Source organism: Pyricularia grisea (assembly GCF_004355905.1).
Source record: "Pyricularia grisea strain NI907 chromosome Unknown Pyricularia_grisea_NI907_Scaffold_7, whole genome shotgun sequence".
In the NCBI taxonomy this organism is placed as follows: Eukaryota; Fungi; Ascomycota; class Sordariomycetes; order Magnaporthales; family Pyriculariaceae; genus Pyricularia; species Pyricularia grisea.
The window spans coordinates 514,622-534,752 of NW_022156720.1; the positions used below are offsets into that span (position 1 = coordinate 514,622).

A 20,131-nucleotide genomic window follows, 5' to 3' on the forward strand; every position below is an offset into this window, starting at 1 on the left:
GAGGGCAAGGTACACAAAGATTTCTTGCTGCACCTCTGCTCCTTCTCCTGGTGCGGACTACTAGGCTAATAAAAATGCGGGGGCGCATCGCGCTTATCCGCGATTAGGTGTGCAGTCGCTCGCTCAGAGTGGAGGGCAGCTATCACGCCAGTGCATCCCCGACCGTCAACATGGCCGAAAGTCTACCTCGAATTTGACATCATAACTCACTCCAGCGCCTACACGGGAACACATCGCCCACATTCTCCCTCGACTTCGAAACACGCTTCTGTTTTCTCTGTTGCTGTTCCAAATCTTGTCGCTCCAACATCCTTATCGAACCAGAAAGCCACACCCTTGCCCCCCGTGGGAACCCCGCGCCGCTTGACTGCTCACACACATCCTCCTCCTCTCCTCGCTTCTACCGACGCCGCCTGCACAAGGCAACAGCACAACTGCGACATAGCCATCAGCTACTCAGGCACACAGGAATCTAGCCGTCCCCGGGAAGCCTGGGCGGGGAATATCGCACCGCCATGCCGCCGCCGTCTTGGATTGCCTATTCCAATAGTGGAATCAACAAGATCACGATGGCCGTTAAGTTCGACGAGGCGGCCAAATACCAGCAAGCATTCGACCACTACATGGATGGGTGCGAGGACCTGATGAAGGCAGTCAAGGAAGAGGTCACCCCCGAAGGAACCCGCGCCGCGTTGCGTCAAAAGATGGCCGAGTATCTGCTGCGAGTCGAGAAACTGGACGCGCATCTCAAGGCAGAGAAGGCAAAGAAGGAAGGAGCAAACGGACAATCCAACAACGCCATCGCAAGCAATGGACAAGACGATGACAGCAAGAAGTTGCGAAATGCGCTCGAGGGCGTGGTTCTTCAGGAGAGGCCCAACGTGAAATGGGAGGACGTCGCGGGTCTCGAGGCTGCCAAGGAATCGTTGAAGGAGGCGGTTCTTCTACCAATAAAGTTTCCGCAATTCTTCTCAGGCAAGAGGAAGCCGTGGAGGGGTATTCTCTTGTATGGACCGCCGGGTACGGGTAAGAGTTATTTGGCAAAGGCGGTTGCCACCGAGGCCAAGAGCACGTTTTTCAGCGTGAGCAGTTCGGATCTTGTGAGCAAGTGGATGGGAGAGAGTGAAAGGTACGATTCTGAGTCTTTGCGGAACAGAGACAAACAGAGCTGCGCGAAACCTTGCTAAAATCCAAACACACTACATCACACAGACTAGTCAAGCAGCTCTTCGCCATGGCCCGAGAGAACAAACCATCCATCATCTTCATCGACGAGGTAGACGCCCTCTGCGGAGCCCGTGGCGAGGGCGAGTCGGAAGCGAGCAGGCGAATCAAGACCGAGATGCTGGTGCAGATGGACGGTGTCGGCAAGGACAGTGAAGGTGTCCTCGTCCTGGGAGCGACAAACATACCGTGGCAGCTCGACTCGGCCATCCGTAGACGTTTCCAGCGCCGTGTCCACATCAGCCTCCCCGATCTCGCAGCAAGGACCACCATGTTCAAGCTCGCCGTCGGCACAACTCCATCGAGCCTGACCAACGAAGACTACAGAGAGCTCGCAAAGCTAGCTGAGGGGTACTCTGGCAGTGATATTTCCAACGTGGTAAATGACGCCCTGATGGAACCGGTGAGGAAGATGCAGATGGCGACACACTTCAAAAAGGTATACTATTTTGGGCTCTATTCTTCTGGGGCGCAATTCCTTACTCCCAAAAACAAAATCTCTCTACAAAAACTGACAACCATGGCCCTCCAGGTCATGCACGATGATGTCGAAAAATACACCGCCTGCTCACCAGGCGATCCAGAGGCGATAGAAATGACTCTATGGCAGTTGGAGGGAAAACAACTGGTCGAGCCCCTCGTCACGTACAAGGACATGGAGAGAGCCATCAAGGGGACACGACCCACCGTTTCCCAGGACGACCTGAAGAAGAATGCAGAATGGACAGAGGAGTTTGGCAGTGAAGGTGCATGACCAAACCGCGATATACCATTTCACCTTGTTTGAAAACTTTTCTGTTTCATCGTGGCACATATTTCGCAAACACAGCTGGTTAGATAACGAATTCTACGCATCCAACGAGAATAATGAAGACAGGGCACGCTTGAACAAGTCGGATTAGAAACCCGAGAAAATCCAATACCATCTGTGAAACTTATGTCTTCATGCCATCTTTTGTACCGAGATGCGATGGGCATGATACATGGAGAAACGTAAAGTAGACCTGAACACCGGAACCCAAAAAAAGACCTTTTCCCATGAGAACTCCTAATACTGAACAAGGCAAACATCAAGAGACGAGAAGTGCAGAGGAAAAAAAACAAAGACAAAGATGAGGGAGCAGCAAAATATTAGACAGTCGCATCTGGTCTGAAATTATGCGGCGACCTCGGACTTTCTCTTCTTCTTCTTCTTCTTCTCGCCGCCGTCAATCTCCATAACGTCGGCCACGTCCATTGACTTGCGCTTCTTGTCCTTCTTCTCCTTCTTGTCTTTCTTTTCCTTCTTGTCCTTCTTGGGCGCGTCGGCCGAAGCGGAGACGTGCGAGGCGTGGTTGGGGTCCAACATCTCAGTGTCGACATCCATGTTGCCACCGTCCTCAAGAACCCTCTTCATGGCCTCCTGCATGGCGTCGATGTTCTTCTGCGGCTTCTTGCCCGAGTTGTAGAACTCGAGACGGTCCTCCAGCTGCTGGCGGAGGGCTTCTCCAAAGCGAGAGCTGGGCTGCTCGGAAAAGTTGTCGATCCTGGATGCGATACTGCACTTGTTTGCGAGGAAACGCGAGATGCGACCCTTTTGCCTGGCGCTGGCGCGGCTGATGAAGGAGCTCTGGTAGATCAAACCGTACTTGGGCGTGTTGCCCTTGGTCTTGAGGGCACGGAACAGGGCCTTCTCGGCACCAAGGATCTGAAGCGTCGAGGCCGGGTACTTGGAAAGGTTGGTGAGCGAACCAGCGTGCGAGATGAGGCGGGCTGCAACGGGAGTGCCGAGGATAAATTGCAGGTTGGGTGCAACAATGCCCATCTTGCTGTCGAGAGACTCGGCGAGGACCTTGCGGTAAGCAGCCATCTTGCTGACGCTGGTGGCGAAAGCCTTGACCATCTCGACGTCGGGTTCTGAGATGTCCTGACCCATGGAAACCTTGGCGGCGTCGATGATGGCTTGAGCCTTTTCTCCATCCTCGTCGAGCACAGCAGCAATGTCGTGCAGCTTGCTGTCATCCAACTCCTTCTTGTTGCCAATCAGAAGCACCAACCTGGCGTAGGTGACGTTGTCCGAAACAATCTTGATAAGCTCGGGGAAGTGCCAGCCGTACCATTCCCTGACGCGCATGCAGCCGGCGTTGATTCCCTTGTCGAGGGCGTCGAGTGTAGCGATCTGCTGAATGATGTGATTGTCGTTGCGGTGGACGTTGAACTTGACCTTGTTGCGTGAGTAGGCATGACCAAGACCCAAGCTACCCCTGAGGATGTCGCCCTCATGCAGTGACTTGAGCAGCTTCTCGGCGTGTGTCCTGATACCCCTCAACAGGTCGGCCACAACCTCGGACGTGTCCATGGTTTCGCATTCGACACCGGGAAAGAGAGAGCTAATCTCGCCTGCGAGCTTCTTGTCAGATACACCAAGGACGACCTTGGACTTCTTGCCGCTGGTCTTTGGGAGGGCGAGCTCGAGCGCGTTCTTGAGGAAGTCGGTGACGAGACCCTCCGAGATCTCGTTCATGTTCTCCAGACCCTCGTGGAATTCCCTGAGGGAGGTCAGCAGGACAATCATAATGTTTGAAAGAAGCCATCTAATTCCAGGCGTGTATCCGGTTTACTCACGGCCATGGGGACCAGTTGACCAGCTTCACCATCTTGCCAAACCTGGCAAGGTCCGCCATAGAGTCCTGAACCTCCTTTAGCCTCAGACCGACCGAGTCGGCCTGGTGAACCACCTCAAAGATGGCATAACCAGCTGGGGTCTCGTGTAAAAGGTAATTGACGTTTGCCATTGTTTTGGTGGGTTGGGCGCTGGCTTTGCGCGCTTCGATTGTTGTCGAAAGTTGTCCTCGATGGTAAAACACAATTTGAGGTTCTCGCGACCAAAATTTCCGGGTCCGAATTTTTTTTTTCTCCTCCTGTCGCGGGAGCTCTGGCGGAGCTCTTTCATGCACGGGCCTCTGTGCATTTGGGGGTGGGGCAGTCATGTGATCTGGGATTTTGAAAGATGGCCCGAAATCATTCGGTCAATTGACACGGCTCAGTGTTTCCGGATTAAAAAGACGGACAGGGTAGGTGAGCGCAGCCCCCAGTGGATACATACGAAATACCTGGTTTCTAGCCAAAGCTAATTTAGCATGCCAAGATACGACTACGAAACGTTGTCCGAACTGAATGGAACATCGCAACTCACATCGGTTTATCTATACTCTGCACCGGCACCAAGGTAACAAACATCCAAAGCGCATTTCACTAGCAAAATGGTAACTTCTTTACATCTATTCTGTGCTTTCGCAGCTTCAATTGCATTGGTAATCGAAGGCTCTCAAGACCCGCATCCCAATAACCTTAACTTTCTCCAATGCCATTCTTCATGTCTAATTATGGCTTGGTATGTCCGTTCCCAACAATGTCCGACGCTCGCCCTCGTATCATGTTTCAATATTTCGTGAATGGCGTTATACTGGGTAACCCGCTGATTGATGATATATTACCCTTGTATCCGGAGTGTTGCTAGCGATTGTCTTTGTAGCAGTCGTAGACGGCGTTTTCCTCCTCCTGCGGGAGTTGATAGTTCCTTTGCATGTATCTATAGGAGCGAGTAGCAAGTCAGAATCAGGGTTGAAGGATATATCGACGGGACTGGAATCCACGTACGTTCGCAACTCGTATAGCGCGCTAGAGATGGAAAACTTCAGGTGTTGCTGGGGGTTGCCAGTGGCAATCCACTCCTTCAGAAGATTGAACTTGGAAGGGTCTACGCGACCATCGGTCGGGTCAACGCCGGGGAGGTTGATTTTGTTGATAAAGTGTATGGTGGGTGGCTCATATGGATATTTGTCGCTACAGTGTAGCTTCAAGCTGTAAATTCTGTCGCAAAAGTTGCTCTGGTTCCTTCCGCCAACAATCTATATGGGAAGTTAGCCATGAGAATCAAGTCGCATTGGCTTCGTGGACGGCTTGGATATCGCTGTCTTAGGTAAAGGTTTCGCATACCACTGAAGGGCCGATGATGGTACCAACCCATGTGTGTAGGTCTTGGTCTTCGTCGTTGGAAGGTCGGCCGGCGGAAACAGCAGCTTAATCCGAGAGAGTAAGACATTAGCTTAGCACTCACGAAGCCTAGTTATTGGGAGCCGAAATTCGTACTTGGCCCCTCTACAGCTTCAAAAGCTGCCAGCTCGTCGAGTAGAATAAATATGCGGGGTTGGACAGCTTTCGCCATGGTTGCTGATTGCAAAGTGCGCGGTGAATGCGATTCAGTGATATGAGATTAGAGGACGCTCCCTCATGCAGCAAAATTAGTTTGCGGCCGGATCAGCGCCAACACAGTACTGGAGGTGACTTTTGGTTGACGCGAGGTTTGCTCACAAGAGTTCCATCATTCCCTTGAAAGTCAGCGCGGGGGACGGCGGTACAAGCTGCGACGAACAAAGTGGGGTTGTCCCAAGGCGGTGGATGTTCTGCCACGCTTTGTCATCCAACATCTCCAGGATTTGGTCTTGGCACTCGATACTCCCTGGTACGTGCAGGGGTATCAGTGCGACGTGTCGTGAGACGAGAGCAAGCAACGGAGCAGCTGCCTTGAAGGTCCTACTGGCCTAGAATTGTTCTTATACGACCGTTCTATCAATCAAGGAACATTATTGACAACCATACATGACCCAAGAAGGCTTTCGCGGCTTGTGACCGACTGTAGACGAAAGATCCAGGCTACGATGTCGAAGGGTCTGATTCCACTGTTACTACCAAGATGACGGCACAGCTCCTTGCCACAGAGCTCACCAACCTCATTCAGGAGAGCAAGAGGAAGCACAATGACCTTAGACAAGTATGTACACATCCAATTTTCTGGCTATATTTTTGGATATCAAACTCATTTTCGCTCTTTTTTTTCAATAGGCAGCAGAAAGATCACTAGAGGAGCTGAGGAGCTTGAACATTTCCTCCGAGGCTCAACTTGGTCCAGGTTTGTCACGTGCTCATAGCTTCTCTTTGATACCCCTGATATGGTCGGACCGACAAACTAACCCACAATCGCCCTGGATATGTAGAATTGACACAGAAAACCAACTTTGCTAATCCTTTTATTATCGCTTGCGGCACCAAAAATGCCAAATTTACGGGTATTGCCATCGTCTGTCTACAGAGACTCATCGTCTCCAAGGCCCTACCAAGACCGAGGTTGAATCAGGTCCTAGAGGCATTGCAAGGGGCAACTTCGGCTGGACTGGATGTCCAACTCAAGATACTACAAGCACTACCATCTCTGCTGCAGAATTACTCCAGTGACATTCGAGGCGAGCTCTTGGTCACGGCCTTGAATATCTGCTTCATTCTGCAGTCCAGCAAGAATGCTATCGTAAACAATACATCTGCAGCAACTCTCCAGCAGCTCGTCGTCACAGTTTTTGACAAGGTTGTCACAGAAGACAGTTAGTCTCGGTCAACCACTTTCCTTAATGGTTTGCGCTTCTAACACTCTTTGGTAGGAGAAACACCTGATGGCCCAACAGTGGGTGAGGCGCCCACCGATGGCGGCGTCGTATCACTTAAACCAGCTGCGATGGATGCTTACCGCGTATTCAACGATCTCTGCCTTTTAACCGAGTCTCAGAGGCCCGAATATCTCGGGTTTACAGGTCTTCCGCAAACGTTTGGCCTGGAGCTTATCGAGTCTGTCTTGACAAACCATGCTAGCACAATCACCAGCCACCCGGAACAAGCCCATATTTTGCAGACCCGCGTGATGCCATTTATTGTCCAGTCTCTTGGTGCGAAGTTGAACTTCCCTACCACTGTCAGGTTTCTCAGGATACTCTACACCATCTTGCGAAGACATCTCACCCTGTTACCATCCGAGTGCGGTGAAGCTCTTGATATTCTTACGCGACTTTTAGACCAGGAAACGCTTACATGGAAGCGGTCCTTGTGTATGGAGGTTTTCAGGGGTATATTTTCTGATGCTGGTCTGCTGCGGAAAGTATACTCGCTTTTTGACGCACGTGAAGGCCAGCAGAAAGTACTAAAGAATCTCATGGCTACCTTTGTTCGTGTCAGCACCGAGAAACCCAACGTCATTGGTCTTGGTCAGCAATCTACCATCCCCGTGGCAAACCCATACTCTAGCATTGGAGCGACAACCGATCAGGCCATGTTGGATGCGGCTGGTGTCGGTGGCATCATCAGTGGGCCTGCCGGCTCTGAGGGATACAACACGGGCATCAGTACGCAATGGAGCTCAGTCAGGGTTCCCTGCATCGACCAGCTGGATAAAACTGAGCCACCATCTATACCCGAATCATACATCTACAGTCTCACTTTGGCATGCATCACGTCATTATCCGAAGGGCTGGCTAAATTCATCCTCCCACTCACTATTGCTGACCGGAGCAAAAGACGGGGGCCCAAGGCAGACATGGGAGCGGGTAGTGGTAGAAACTCCCCAGCACCCCCGGCGGAAGAAACAATGGGAGCTCAAGGCAAATGGGCTCTTGAGAGAACATCGTCTTACAAGAGGAATCCTGTCCCAGTTAATCCTCTGCTACTTGAGGACCATCCTCTCCACACCGACATCAAAATCTGCGCAAACATTGTGGACGAATGCTGGCCAGCTATCTTGGCCACATGCTCTACGTTTCTTACATCGGCCCTTGACTCCGAATACTATCATGGCCTCGTGCGAGCCTTTCAAAAGTTTGCACACGTGGCCGGCCTCTTACAGTTGACAATTCCCAGGGATGCGTTTTTGACGACCCTTGGAAAGGCTGCAGTACCACCAAATGTTTTGACTGCTTGCTTGAGTGGTCCAGGTGCACGGCCACAAACTCCTACTGGCTCGGATTCAGCAAACAGCCTTCTGGGTAATGCACGAGGCATTCTCAGTGCCGATAATCTCCAAAATCCTGACAGACCCAGACAAGGTTCGGTTGTAGATGTTGGGCCCGCCACGCTGAACACAAGAAATATGCTTTGTCTACGAGCTTTGCTGAATCTCGGTATTGCTCTGGGTCCCACCCTGGAAGAATCATGGCGAATACTTCTAGAGACTCTCCAACAAGCAGACTTTGTCTTGTTTGCATCAAGCAAAGTGGCAGGCAGAGTCCCAACCGCTACGCGAACTCCTGATCAGCAAGCTGACAGTGAAGCACAAGCTTTGCTTGGAAACTTTAATACAGAAGTCAAAGCTGTGGAGACAGCTGCATCGCGACTCTTTGAGAGCACGGTGGACTTTTCCAACAAGTCTTTTGTCGAGGTCGTCAAGGCAGTCTGCGATTTGCTCGACAAGCCAAACGAGCCTGGTTCACCTGCAGTAACACGCCCAGAGTCCCCAGCTTCTAGCAGCGGAAATGACACTCTCAGAACACCTGGACAGCGTCACAGGCGGACCATGAGCTCGATGAGCGTTTCTGCAGCACCGTCAGCGGCTGCTACTCAACAAGATCAGTTCGCATTGGCAAAGCTTGGAGACCTTGCCTCTATAAACCTCGAGAGGCTGTTGACGTATCCTCCCGCTGATTCTGGGTGGATGCCGCTGGTGTCAGAGCTAATTGGTACATTGAGTTCTGCGACTGTCAATGCCGCTGTTCGATCGCGCGCCGCCGACATTCTTGTTCGCTTTGTCCTTGAATGTGTTATTGCTGTGGCTGGAACCCCAGATGAGGTCAGGGGAGCAATTCAGCTTCGCCTGTTCGAAGCGTTGCGTGATTCACTGCTGCCGCTACAAATGCCAAACAGGGACATTACTGTTTCTACGCATTCAACAGACGTGGAAATCCACAAGATTATTCTGGAGGGCTTGAAGAGTATCCTGGAAAACTGTGGAGAGTCTCTCCTGAGCGGTTGGGACATAACATTCGAAATAATTGACAGCATATTCTTGCGCCGCCGATTTGAGCCGACCAAAGAGGAAGATGAGACCAAGCCCCCTGAAGCATTGATGACCAGATCTATCAAGCTCATCAAGCCCTCCTTTGACTCTCTGCAACTCATTTGCTCGGATTTTCTGGCGTCTTTACCAAATTCGTGCTTTTTGCTTTTAGTTGATACGCTCTTTAAATTTTGCTCCCAGGATGACGACCTCAACGTTGCTCTGACGGTAAGCTATTCGCCAACTCCCTTTACGTGCAAGGCTAACAGCTGCATCTCAGACTGTGACATTCTTCTGGGCCATATCAGATTTTCTTTCTAGCAAAAGCCGGTCACTTTCAATCACAGAAGATATGGTAGAAGGGACAGGTGACTCTGCCTTGGTCGACCTTGCTTCAGACCCGAAACATCCCGCAGCCGATGCCGCCCTCTGGATGCTGCTTCTACTCAGGTTAACAAATGTTACGACAGACCAACGACTTGAGCTACGAAACAGTAAGTATCACTTGCCAGTGCCACGTGAACCCTTGATATTAACTTACTAAACAGGTGCTATTCAAACACTTCTGCGCATCATACATGCCTACGGAAGCAGCCTCAGCCCAGAAGCGTGGTCTATATGCATTAAATCGGTCATTTTTAGGCTTTTGACCTTCATCCAGACACGGCTGGGCTCAGCTCACAAGGATTCCAGAACTGTGACAAGAAGTGACTGGGATGAGACTGCCGTCGTTGTAATCAATGGCGTGTCAGATCTGTTATCAAACTACCTCGAAGTCCTTCTCGGCCACAGTGGTTTCAAGAGTATATGGAGCGACCTACTTCAACATTTCGCCAACTTGCTCGACCTTAACGTCTTGGATATCAATAGTGCCATATTCAACAGTCTTGGAAAGATACTATCCAAGGTTTCGGGTGGGTCTCAAAGGAGATTTGACAAGGAAGCTGTCGACCTTGCTTGGAACCTCTGGTCTCGCAGCCTTCCAGTGCCCCCTCCTCAGCAGATAGCTGGAGACAACCAGAAGTGCCTTGTTTCATGGATAGAGGCGCTTTTGGAGCTGTATCGACTAATCCATGAGACCTTGGACGTGGAACGTGTGCGACGTCTTCTGGCTCTTGTGCGCGAGGCCATGATCCAAGCCACCCCGGGATCGTATGCCAGCGATATCGAGTACGTAACGCCGTTGCAAGGTAAGATCCTCGACGTCCTACGGACGGTACGAACCGACATTAGTGGCAGCGCTCCCTCAGCCATGATATCACAGACGGCCGAATTTGTTGCGTTTGCATTCGATCCCAGCAGAACAATCAACACACCGACGCAAAAGCGCACTTACGTCGCCATGTCCAAGGAAAGCATGCGTATCTTGCATTATCACGTCACCAATAACGCAGCCGATGCTGATATGTTTGCAAGTGGCGCCTTCCACGCTGCTCTCGAGGCACTCGCTCGTCCGATCGTAATGAAGTATAGCTTTGGTGTGGTTACCAAGTCTATTCAGCCGTGGCGCGAGGCGACGGAGGCTACCCTGGCTATCCTCGAGACCACATTGCCACATTTGAAAGCCGCATCAGCTGAGGATGTGCCCCGGGACAGAGCTCAGGCCATCTGGCATAGCATTGTCGAGATTTCTAATGGCATTATTAGCGCGAACTGCGACTCCGCGCCGAGCAGTGCAGACCTGGAAGCGGACGAGGTGTTTGACGTTGATTCGTTCCAACGGCTGCGCGAGCTTATTGTGCCTGCATTGGGAGGACAAGATGTGGCCGAAAAGACAAGAAAGGCTTTTGCAGAAGGACTCTTCCAAACATCCATCATGCATGAGCTGACACCAGCCGAGAGCCAGGTCATGCAACCCAACGGATGCGATGTGCAGCGCGGTTTGGGTATGGTCCTAAAAGCCAGGGATGGTCGGACTGTCGATCCGGTGCGAACAAGGCGTGCCAAGATGGCAGGAGTCTGTCTCGAAGAGTTGTTTGCATTGGTTGAAGCCCAGGATGATGAGATGGATACGCCATCCATTGTAGTACACCCGCCGACTCCTCGGTTTCTCAAGTCAGCAAAGCCCACCACCACAGACAGCAAAGGCAGCGATAGGCTGGGAGACGGGATGCAGCATAATGCGAACATAAACAAGGATAGAGCAAGCCAGCATGTACAGCTTGCCCGAACGACAGCCCCGTACCTTATCCTCCGGTGTGCGCTCACCTTGAGAGCGTACATTGCAGATCAACCACTGCGCGGGCGCATGCCACAACCTCTGGGGGAGCGCGCGGAGCTGACACGGGTGCTGCAAGGGCTTGTTGAGTTGCGATCCGAGAGTGAGGCAATACCTGACCTGGATGGTGTCGAGAGCGAGACGAGAAAACATCTACTCAGGTTGTATCCTCTGCTCGTCGGGGCTGCAAGGGTTTCGGGGCGCATTGGGGACGGCAAGGTCCTGGGTCTAGTGGGAGAGGCTCTAGGGGTTGTTGGTGGGGAGTTTGGGTTGTAATAAGCTATCAACATCCTTCGATAATGGTCACGGGTTCAGTGTATTTAGAGCGCAGTAGTTGGCAAATTTTGATTCAATGCACTGCTTTTTAAGGCAGGCGACAGTAGTGAGTAGAATTACATGGCTTGTGTGATATCTTTTTTTTTTCCCAAGGCTCGATATTTCCATGAGCCTAAACTTGGTATGCTTCGACGATGATGAGAAGCGCATTTCAAAACCCTTCTATTTCTACACAAGAGATGCATAAACTGTTACACGCAGGAAGAGTATTAGAGCCTTGGGCTAAAACTCCACTGCAGGCCGACGGAAGGAGCATTTCCTGGCCTCAACCTTTTACCTGTCCTTCTTGGTTGCCTCGTCAAAGTCTGCAACAATACTATCCTTGACGGCGTCACCAGTTCCAGATGTTGATGAGGCAGTGGCATCTTCAACCTTGGCAACCGCAGCGCCGTTGGCGGCCTGGCCCTGCACGGCGCCCACTTTACCGTAGACGCTCAAGGCGGTGGCGATCATGCCGCCGATGTCACCAACGTTGCCCGGCACAACCACGGCGGTGCCCTCCTTGGCCAGCTTGCCAAAGGCCTCGACGTACTTTTCGGCAACGCTCAGGTTGACAGCACCCTGGGCGGCCTGCTTGCCCTCGGCCATGCTCCTGGCGACCTGGTCGATGCCCTGGGCGGTGGCGCGGGCCTTGAGCAGTATGGCCTCGGCCTCACCCTCTGCGCGGTTGATCTTCTCGGCCTTGAGGGCCTCGGACGCCAGGATGACCGACTGCTTGCGACCCTCTGCGATGTTGATGGCCGACTGACGTTGCCCTTCCGAGTCGAGAATCTCGGCGCGCTTGGACCGCTCCGCCGTGACCTGGCGGTGCATGGCCTCGACGACGGCGGTCGGGGCGTGGATGTCGCGGATCTCGTACCGGAGGCACGTCACGCCCCAGGCCTGGGCGGCCTCGTTGATGGCGGCCGTGATGTTTGTGTTGAGCGCCGCGCGCTCCTTGAGGACGTGGTCCAGCGTCAGCTGCCCGATCTCGGATCGCATCGTCGTCTGGGCAAGCTGAGAGATGGCGTATTCTGCATCCTCGACGCCGTAGCTGTGGAGGGTGTGGTTTTGTCAGTGAGTTTGTTTATGTTGGGGTGTATGTAGACTGATTTGCACTAAGGACAAGATTTATAGAAACGACAAGACCCTAAAGAACATCACAAACTAACCTCGCCTTGTACGCATCAAAAACCCGCGTGTAAAGCACGCCATCCAGCTCGAGCGTCACATTATCGGCCGTGATGGCGCTCTGGCTCGGTATCTCGATGGCGACCTCCTTCAGGCTCTTTACGTATGCGATGCGGTCGAGGAACGGGACTAGGATCGCCAGGCCGGGCTCGAGGATGCGGTGGAACTTGCCCATGCGCTCCACGACCCAGGCCGTCTGCTGGGGCACGAACCGGACGACCGTGTTGGCCGGCAGGCGCTCGCGCTGAAAGTAGGTCGGGATTGCGCCGCGGCCACCGGGTCCAGCGCCCGCTGATGCCGCCTTGGATGCATCGGAGCCGGCCTGGTCGAGAAAAGTGCGGCGCTGTTGTTGGCGATTCCGTGGTTGGTGTTGTTGTTGCCTGGGGCTGCTCAGGACGAGGCTGGTTGTGGGTGTCGAGGTCGTGGCGCCTGTGGCTCCTGCCGCTGCTGCGAGGGCGCGGCGGACGGCGGGCAACGCCGGGTTGCTCCTGTTGACGAGAGCTGTTGCCATGTCACCGGGAGTGTGGCATTTGTCGGTGGGTTTGTGTTGTGGTCAGAAGTGACTTTTGTTGTTGTGGATTGTTGATTATAGCCGTATGGTGGAAAACGGTCAAGGATGGTGGTTGTTGGTGGTGGCGTTGGTTCGAACGGCTGGCGGGATTGGGTTTTTTTTTTTTAAAGGTCGTGGCGTCAAGTCACCTCATTCACGTAAAAGGTCAGATCGCCGAAGTGCGGATCAATCTGATTCACATGAGCTTGGCGTGGTGGCCCAAGCTCCTTCCTCTATCCGCTGTGCTGTGTTGTGCGGTGCTGTGCTGTGGAGAGGAAGGCGTCATGCACCTATGGTGTGTAAAGCCAACAATTTGATAGATAATTCTCTGGGTTGTACCTATGTAATAAATCTCAGTTGATAATTTCTTCTCTTCTCTCTTTTCCATCTAATGTAGTCACAGATCCAGGGGCAATTCTGCCACATGTCATCATCCCAGAATGTAGTTGAATGGTAAATTTGCGTCTGTATTAATGGGAGTCTAGCTATGCATTAGAAACACGCTTTCCATCTTTTGTTTTTGTTTACAACTCGATTAGGCTAGGTATGCAAGGAAGGAGTCTCTTCTTTCATTTCTTCTTCTCTTATATTTTCTCTTGTTCTTACCCTCCCCTCCCCTCAGGGTGAGTCAACAATCATCAAGTCCGATTCGTATGCACAGCTTCCCCAGCTTTCATTCTCCACGCTCCACACTCCCCCAATACTCCATTTATTCGTAGCTGTTAGGAGGTTGCACGCCGCCTTAGTCTTTCGTAAGAGTCATCGCTTCTAATACTCAGTTGTAAGCAGTTTGTCTGACCTGCGTCGATTATGCACCCCAATGGAAAACATTTCATGTTTAATTGGTGCGTCTGGAGACGGGAATGTCTGCTACTGGTAGACAAAATCCCAACTTGAATTTGACAAGTATTTGGGTGTACTTCTACTTGAAGAGGCATGTAAGCCATCAGGTTATAAAGTGACATTTCATTCCCGCAAAGTTAGACCCTACAAGAGAAATTCAGGAAACAAAAAAAAATTCCAAGGCCTTGCAAGAACCATTACAAAAGCACAATGGCAGACCCCGTCCAACCCTCCAAAGACTCCACAATCCCTCCCGACCTCAAGGCGCGCATCAAGCAGTCTTATGACGTCATTTCCGGAACCTACACGGACTGGACTAGAGACCACGCCGGAGTCAAGCTCGAGTTTGTCAACAAACTCCTCGACCTGATCCCCGGCGGCCCCGAAGCCAAGCTGTGCATCCTCGAGCTCGGCGCCGGGGCCGCAACCCCAGTGACCGAGCACGTGCTAGCCACCCTACCCTCGGCCCACGTCACAGCCAACGACATGTCCAGCTCGCAGGTCGCGGCCGGCAAGGCGAATCTCCAGAAGCAGGGGTTCGGACCGGAGAGGGTTGCGTGGCACGAGGGCGACATGATGGCCCTGCAGTTCCCGGACGCAACGTTTGACGCCGCCCTAGCCTTTTATAGCATCATCCACCTGCCGTGGGACGAGCAGCAGGTGATCATGGCTCGCATCTTTAATTGGTTGAAACCTGGCTCTTATTTCCTGGCCAACTTTCCTGAAAAGGAGCTGGGTGACGCAGTCACAGAGAAGTGGCTGGATCACGAAAAGGGCTGGATGTACTGGAGTGGGCTTGGAGCGGATGAGACGCTTCGCACATTGAAGGGGGTCGGGTTTGAGATCGTGGTCGAGGAGCTTCGGCGCGAGGATGAGCAGTCCGTCTTCCTCTGGGTCATTGCAAGGAAGCCGACATGATGTATTTATAGCCTTGGTTACAAAGAATACTCACACGTCGATACCTACCTAGTGCATCCAGTGACCAAATGCACTTGTGCCCCTTTTCCCCTTCTCAAACACACCCCAACCACATCCAAGCCGTTGCTTTTACGCAGAGTGGGACCTAAACCACTCGACAGCTTGGTCCTCCGCCTCGTCCGCCTGCGCCGAGGTATCCTTGCCTGTAAAATCAGCCCGGACGCAAAAGGAATGTCCCGCGCTGTACTTCTTGACCTCGCACTTTGCCGCACTCTTCCCGACGACCCGCTCGACCTCTGCGATCCGCTTGTCTCCTCCCAGCGCGTGGTCCTCCTTGGCCAGCGCAAACGAGACCGGGACCGCGAGCCGGGCCAGGTCGTCCGGGACGGTCACGTGCGACGGGTGAGCGACGAAGACGGCCTTCACGGGCGGGTTGGGCATCGAGGCCAGCGAGAGGGCGTACCGACCGCCCCAGCTGAAGCCAGCGGCGAACACGGGCAGCCCGCGCATGGCCTCGGGGCCGTGGCTAACTGCTGAAAAGAAGGTCGCTACGGTGCTGGTGAGGGAGGTGCGGCGAAGGAGGTTGTGGTACACCATGAATGGGATCCATGATAGTAATAGCCAGATAGCAGACCAACTGAGGATTTGTTAGTACATGCAGATGAAGTGGGAAGAGTGTATGGTGAAAGATGAAGATGAAGCGTAAAAAAATAAAAATAAAAAATAAAAAAAAATACAAGACTTACGCCTTGCTAAGCAGACTCCCTCCAAAAAATCCACGCAGCGACTCGACCGTCGACGGCGGCAGTGCCACACCCCCGAGAAAATCAGGCACAATTACGCGATACCCACCCTTGTCGGCGTAGTGGTCGGCCAGCAACCGGGTATTTTCAAACTCCCATCCAAAAGCGTCCGACACGACCACGACGACGCCCTCGATGGAGCGACCGTCGGCTGGTTCCGTGATGTACGAGTCCAGGCCGTGGAGGCGAGTGGTGCTACCTCGCGGGGTTCCTTGGCTCGGCATTTCTTCCCCTTTTTTTTTGATAGAGAGAGGGGGGTGACGGAGGAAAAAGCTCGAAATTGGCAAAGCGAGGAAATGCTCCTCCTTGGCAAATGCTTGGAAGGGAAGTACTGTAGGGATTATTTTACAGTTTGGTTATTGGTGATAGGTCACTTTGGTTTTAAAAAGAACAATGCGGTATTGAAGTGAGCGGTGAAACCGATTCTTAGGTAATAGGAGGCAATTGAGTTTTGGAAACGGCGGATTTAGTCAAGATATTTCTGAACTGCTAACGTCTAGCCTCATGACGACGGATGACGACGAACTGGCATGAACTCAAAAAGCCCAGAACCGTGGTGTTTTAGCCCCACCTGCACTGCTGGAGCTTGGGCCTAGTTGCTAGTAGCTTCTCCCAGCTGCTCTATGATTGCTGTCACATGGATGCACACGTGCCGGTGTGGGGCTCATTATCATTGGTGATGTGAACGACCACGTGACAGCCCTGAAGAATACCTAGCTACTCCTCATGGCTCTAGTATTGTCCCTAGCAGCCTGTACGTGCTAGCGAGAGGCATGAGGCTTGCATATTGTGCACTGTTTGTATAGTACCCCATCTATTCAGAGGTGCATTGAGATTCACCAGTCTCTCACCGATCGGTGTGGCTGGGTTACCTTTAAAACCCCTAGGAGGTCCGAGATACTTTTTCGGGATGTCTAAATTGAGAAATGGGCAAGAAGAATACCAGTAGAAGATTTTCCCAGGTCTTGTTTGTTTGTAAGTAATTAGATATGAGATCCGGGACAATAACATATCCCACACAACTCACCCCAGTGAACAGACACAATGCTAGCCTCTAGGATGTTTGTTAGAAATCTCCTTAATGTCTGTTTGCTGTTTTACCTTGAAGCTTGCTTTGTCAGTGTCAGCAATACATGCAATGAATCAATGACTAGCCAGCAAAGAGGTTAAGCCTCTGCCAACCAAATCCATAGTAACCCCAACTGAAAGACGGTGAGACATGTTCTTTAGTCCACATGTGAAAGATAAACTCTTGAGAGAAAACCTATTACTGCATAAACATGTTCTAGTCTTCTGGGGTAGGGTCACGCGTCGGGTGATAACCCTAGTACCTGAAAGTCAAAAGATTATCGGCAAATTATCCTCAAAGTATACGAGAACAAAATAAGAAAGAAAAAAGTCCCCAAGTCAGCGACATAGAGTTCACCCGCAAATTACGACCGGGGCATTCCACAAATAGGCCAAATACAAGCATTTCCTGCGTTGATCACACTGGAGACAGTAAATAGTAAGCTACCACTTGCGCATCCGCATTAACATGGGGGCGGAGATGGCTTCGGGCCGCAACCGCTTTTTTCAGCTCAAGACGTATTCGCAAGGTTTTCTATTTTTTTTTTTTTCTCTCCCTTTTCCAAAATCAGTGCACTGGCACTGCCTCCACTAAGACGTTTCTTTTTTTCTGCTGCCATCTGCCGGGTATGAGTCGGCATACAGCACTGGATTCTGTTGCTCGTCTCAAAAGAAAAAGAAAAAAAGGCGGGAACGACAACGAGCTAGGACGAGCGGTTGTATCCAGCAAGTAGTCCTATCTAAACACGATCAGCTAGATTGCTTGTGTCGTTATCTAATGCGATATCCATCCGAGATCTGTCATTGGACTCTGCGTAACAAAAGTCTAAGTCGGTCACATTTAAGTAGTAGGCTAGCCGACCGGACTGGGGTATGTGCGCTGACAAGCCATCAAAAGGCCCAGCATCAGGCCGTTTTGTTTTCCTGCGAGCTTGGACCTAATGGCGAGAAGTCCGAGCATAAAATAAAATAGTGGCAAACATTTCAAGGCCTGGGGTGGAATAGTGCCGCGAGTCAAACAACTTGGATCCAGGATGACAATTAAATCTCGATTCTGCAGAAACTCGAAGCATATGCCAAAGTGTCTTGAAATTTTTTTGTAGGCATTTTTTGCAGAGTGATGACAAGCAAGGAAGCTTAGCGAACAAAACAAAACATTAATCCATCATCGGCGGTCAAAGCACGTATGCTGCGAAAAGATAATTGATGCATGGCTTGATCGTAACAGCTTTTTCGGTAAAGCTTTGTTTTGCTGACGGTAGCCCGTCAAATCGTCCAAAAAAAAAAAAAAAAAAAAAAAACATAACAAAGTGGCGATGGGACGACGAAACCATCCCATCCTTAGGTTGAAGTTTCAATGACCCCCCGGTTGGACGTGCCCACTGGTTCGCTGGCGAAAGTGCTGCTACTCCTCTTGCCACAGCCAGGGCCCTGCAAAACAGCCTGCACAGCCCGTTTGATAGACATGACAGAGTGGGAAAAAAAGAGAGTTAAGAACATGTGCAGGCGCAGATCGTAGAATAAAAGCCCCGTCTGCCCGCCTTGGCACATTGTTGCTCAGAGTCTTTTCTGGGTTACGGGTATCTTAATATAGATGCCAAGTGTTGGAAGCTCGGAAACACGGAAACATATAAACACCGTCGCAGTCGTCAGCTGTGTGCATACTATCGTCACCACAGCCGAGCATACCCATCATCAATAATATACTACCGCCGTTCGACATGGGTCTCCTATCGCCCCGAGGAATGCCGTGGTCCAAAGAGCCGCCAAAGCCAAAGGCACACATCCAAGCCTTCATCCGCCAGAACGAATCACAAGAACGGCTGGACATGCCACCGGCACCGGTCAGAAGCTACAGCACACCTTCTTCCCGTCAACCGCAGTGGCCAGAACGGAGCACTGCGCCCATGCCGCCTAACCAAACGACCAGATGGACCAATGCAAGGCCGGTTGCTAAGCGTGCCGAGACGGAGCCTCTGCCTAACCTCCCGCCCAGGCCATTGAACTCTCGGCCGGGCGAAGGTCCAAAGTTTGGCTTCCTTGGCAAGGTTTGTCCGACTTTCTGTCGAAGACATAGAATACCCGACTATGCAGAGGTTTGTAATACACGGTTGGAATGTGGGCCTGGTTGATCCAAGTTTGCCTCGTACTGACAGCGCAAGTTCTGACAGAAGGATGAATATTGGACCCCAAAAAGCAACGGGGCCATCATGAGAGATGACATGATGCTGTACTATGATGGGAGGAGAAGATGATTGGCGTCAGGCTGGATGAAAGGCGATGGGACTGTGACGATGAAAACAGTTACCCACTGGCCTTGAATACTTGGGCAAGGGGAAAAATTGCAACGACAAAAAATGCAAGGCAAAGGGAGGCAGAGTGCAAGGCAGCACGCGTGGCCATATACCCGTCGTTATACTTGAACTTAACAAATTGGACTGATGAGATGTGGAAATCTCGGTAATAGAGTAGCCTGAACAAGACACAGGCAGGAAGGGTGCCGAATCGGCTACCAAGTAACTAGGTAGTCATCTTGGTTGTCTGGTATCCAAAAACAGCAGCGAAAGTAAAAAGTTCCCAGCTATCCTTCCAATTTACCCCTGAATGCTGACATACGTTTCCTTTTGGGACATTTGTTCTGGGTTATGTACAGATGATTATTAGCAGACTATCACATAAGATCAGACCCAGTGGAATATACGGGATCCCGTCCACTCTCCCTAAGTTAAATTGGTGGTGTTTCGACGCAGAGGATTATGGCTGTCCGTTCCATCACGGCAGTGGCCCATCTAACGGCATTCTTCTGATCGCAAAGCAGCGGCTTTTGGTGCAACAGTACATTGCCACATACATGTATTACTCTCGTAAATCACTCCTTTTCTCAACCATGTTGAGCGGCTATTGCATCAACTGAACAGCCGGTGGACCTTGCCAAAGCATGTGTTACCAAAGCGCCATTACTCTTGCCAAGTTACAAAGATGTGGTCGAGTGATACTTAATCCCAAAGTCTTTATCCTGCTTTGTCCTCCTGTTCACTAAAAATTCCCGCCTAAATTAGCAATACGTACTTATAAAAGGCAACAGGATGGTCCGACAACTTACCTCCACCTCCTCGCGAATTCTCATGGATCTTCTCGGCGTTCGACGC

General features: G+C 51.6%; 8 protein-coding genes across 8 annotated transcripts; 4 read left to right on the top strand and 4 right to left on the bottom strand.

The window, feature by feature from the left end:
- Positions 1-515: 515 nt before the first annotated feature.
- On the top strand, positions 516-1,978 carry PgNI_09188 (uncharacterized protein; the record flags this gene model as incomplete). The annotated part of the gene is made up of 2 exons (XM_031129175.1): positions 516-1,129; positions 1,213-1,978. The coding sequence occupies 2 exons, from the start codon at positions 516-518 to the stop codon at positions 1,976-1,978; spliced, it is 1,380 nt and encodes a 459-aa protein (XP_030978215.1).
- A 402-nt stretch (positions 1,979-2,380) lies between these two features.
- On the bottom strand, positions 2,381-3,998 carry PgNI_09189 (uncharacterized protein; the record flags this gene model as incomplete). Its single annotated transcript, XM_031129176.1, has 2 exons — positions 2,381-3,752; positions 3,829-3,998. The coding sequence occupies 2 exons, from the start codon at positions 3,996-3,998 to the stop codon at positions 2,381-2,383; spliced, it is 1,542 nt and encodes a 513-aa protein (XP_030978214.1).
- A 454-nt stretch (positions 3,999-4,452) lies between these two features.
- On the bottom strand, positions 4,453-5,587 carry PgNI_09190 (uncharacterized protein). Its single transcript, XM_031129177.1, has 4 exons — positions 5,356-5,587; positions 5,203-5,285; positions 4,864-5,114; positions 4,453-4,795 (listed from the first exon to the last, which is right to left on the bottom strand). The coding sequence occupies exons 1-4, from the start codon at positions 5,429-5,431 to the stop codon at positions 4,720-4,722; spliced, it is 486 nt and encodes a 161-aa protein (XP_030977729.1). The 5' UTR covers positions 5,432-5,587; the 3' UTR covers positions 4,453-4,719.
- Positions 5,588-5,812: 225 nt separating this feature from the next.
- Positions 5,813-11,570, top strand: PgNI_09191 (uncharacterized protein; the record flags this gene model as incomplete). The annotated part of the gene is made up of 6 exons (XM_031129178.1): positions 5,813-6,037; positions 6,109-6,175; positions 6,261-6,641; positions 6,699-9,304; positions 9,357-9,570; positions 9,625-11,570. Exons 1-6 carry the CDS (start codon positions 5,960-5,962, stop codon positions 11,568-11,570), a joined length of 5,292 nt encoding a protein of 1,763 aa, XP_030977730.1. The 5' UTR covers positions 5,813-5,959.
- Positions 11,571-11,903: 333 nt separating this feature from the next.
- On the bottom strand, positions 11,904-13,311 carry PgNI_09192 (uncharacterized protein; the record flags this gene model as incomplete). Its single annotated transcript, XM_031129179.1, has 2 exons — positions 11,904-12,663; positions 12,782-13,311. The coding sequence occupies 2 exons, from the start codon at positions 13,309-13,311 to the stop codon at positions 11,904-11,906; spliced, it is 1,290 nt and encodes a 429-aa protein (XP_030977727.1).
- Positions 13,312-14,232: 921 nt separating this feature from the next.
- Positions 14,233-16,415, bottom strand: PgNI_09193 (uncharacterized protein). Its single transcript, XM_031129180.1, has 2 exons — positions 15,858-16,415; positions 14,233-15,748 (listed from the first exon to the last, which is right to left on the bottom strand). The coding sequence occupies exons 1-2, from the start codon at positions 16,136-16,138 to the stop codon at positions 15,241-15,243; spliced, it is 789 nt and encodes a 262-aa protein (XP_030977728.1). The 5' UTR covers positions 16,139-16,415; the 3' UTR covers positions 14,233-15,240.
- Positions 14,404-15,111, top strand: PgNI_09194 (uncharacterized protein; the record flags this gene model as incomplete). The annotated part of the gene is made up of 1 exon (XM_031129181.1): positions 14,404-15,111. One exon carries the CDS (start codon positions 14,404-14,406, stop codon positions 15,109-15,111), a length of 708 nt encoding a protein of 235 aa, XP_030977732.1.
- Positions 16,416-18,703: 2,288 nt separating the features above from the next.
- On the top strand, positions 18,704-19,237 carry PgNI_09195 (uncharacterized protein; the record flags this gene model as incomplete). Its single annotated transcript, XM_031129182.1, has 2 exons — positions 18,704-19,030; positions 19,154-19,237. The coding sequence occupies 2 exons, from the start codon at positions 18,704-18,706 to the stop codon at positions 19,235-19,237; spliced, it is 411 nt and encodes a 136-aa protein (XP_030977733.1).
- Positions 19,238-20,131: the final 894 nt, after the last annotated feature.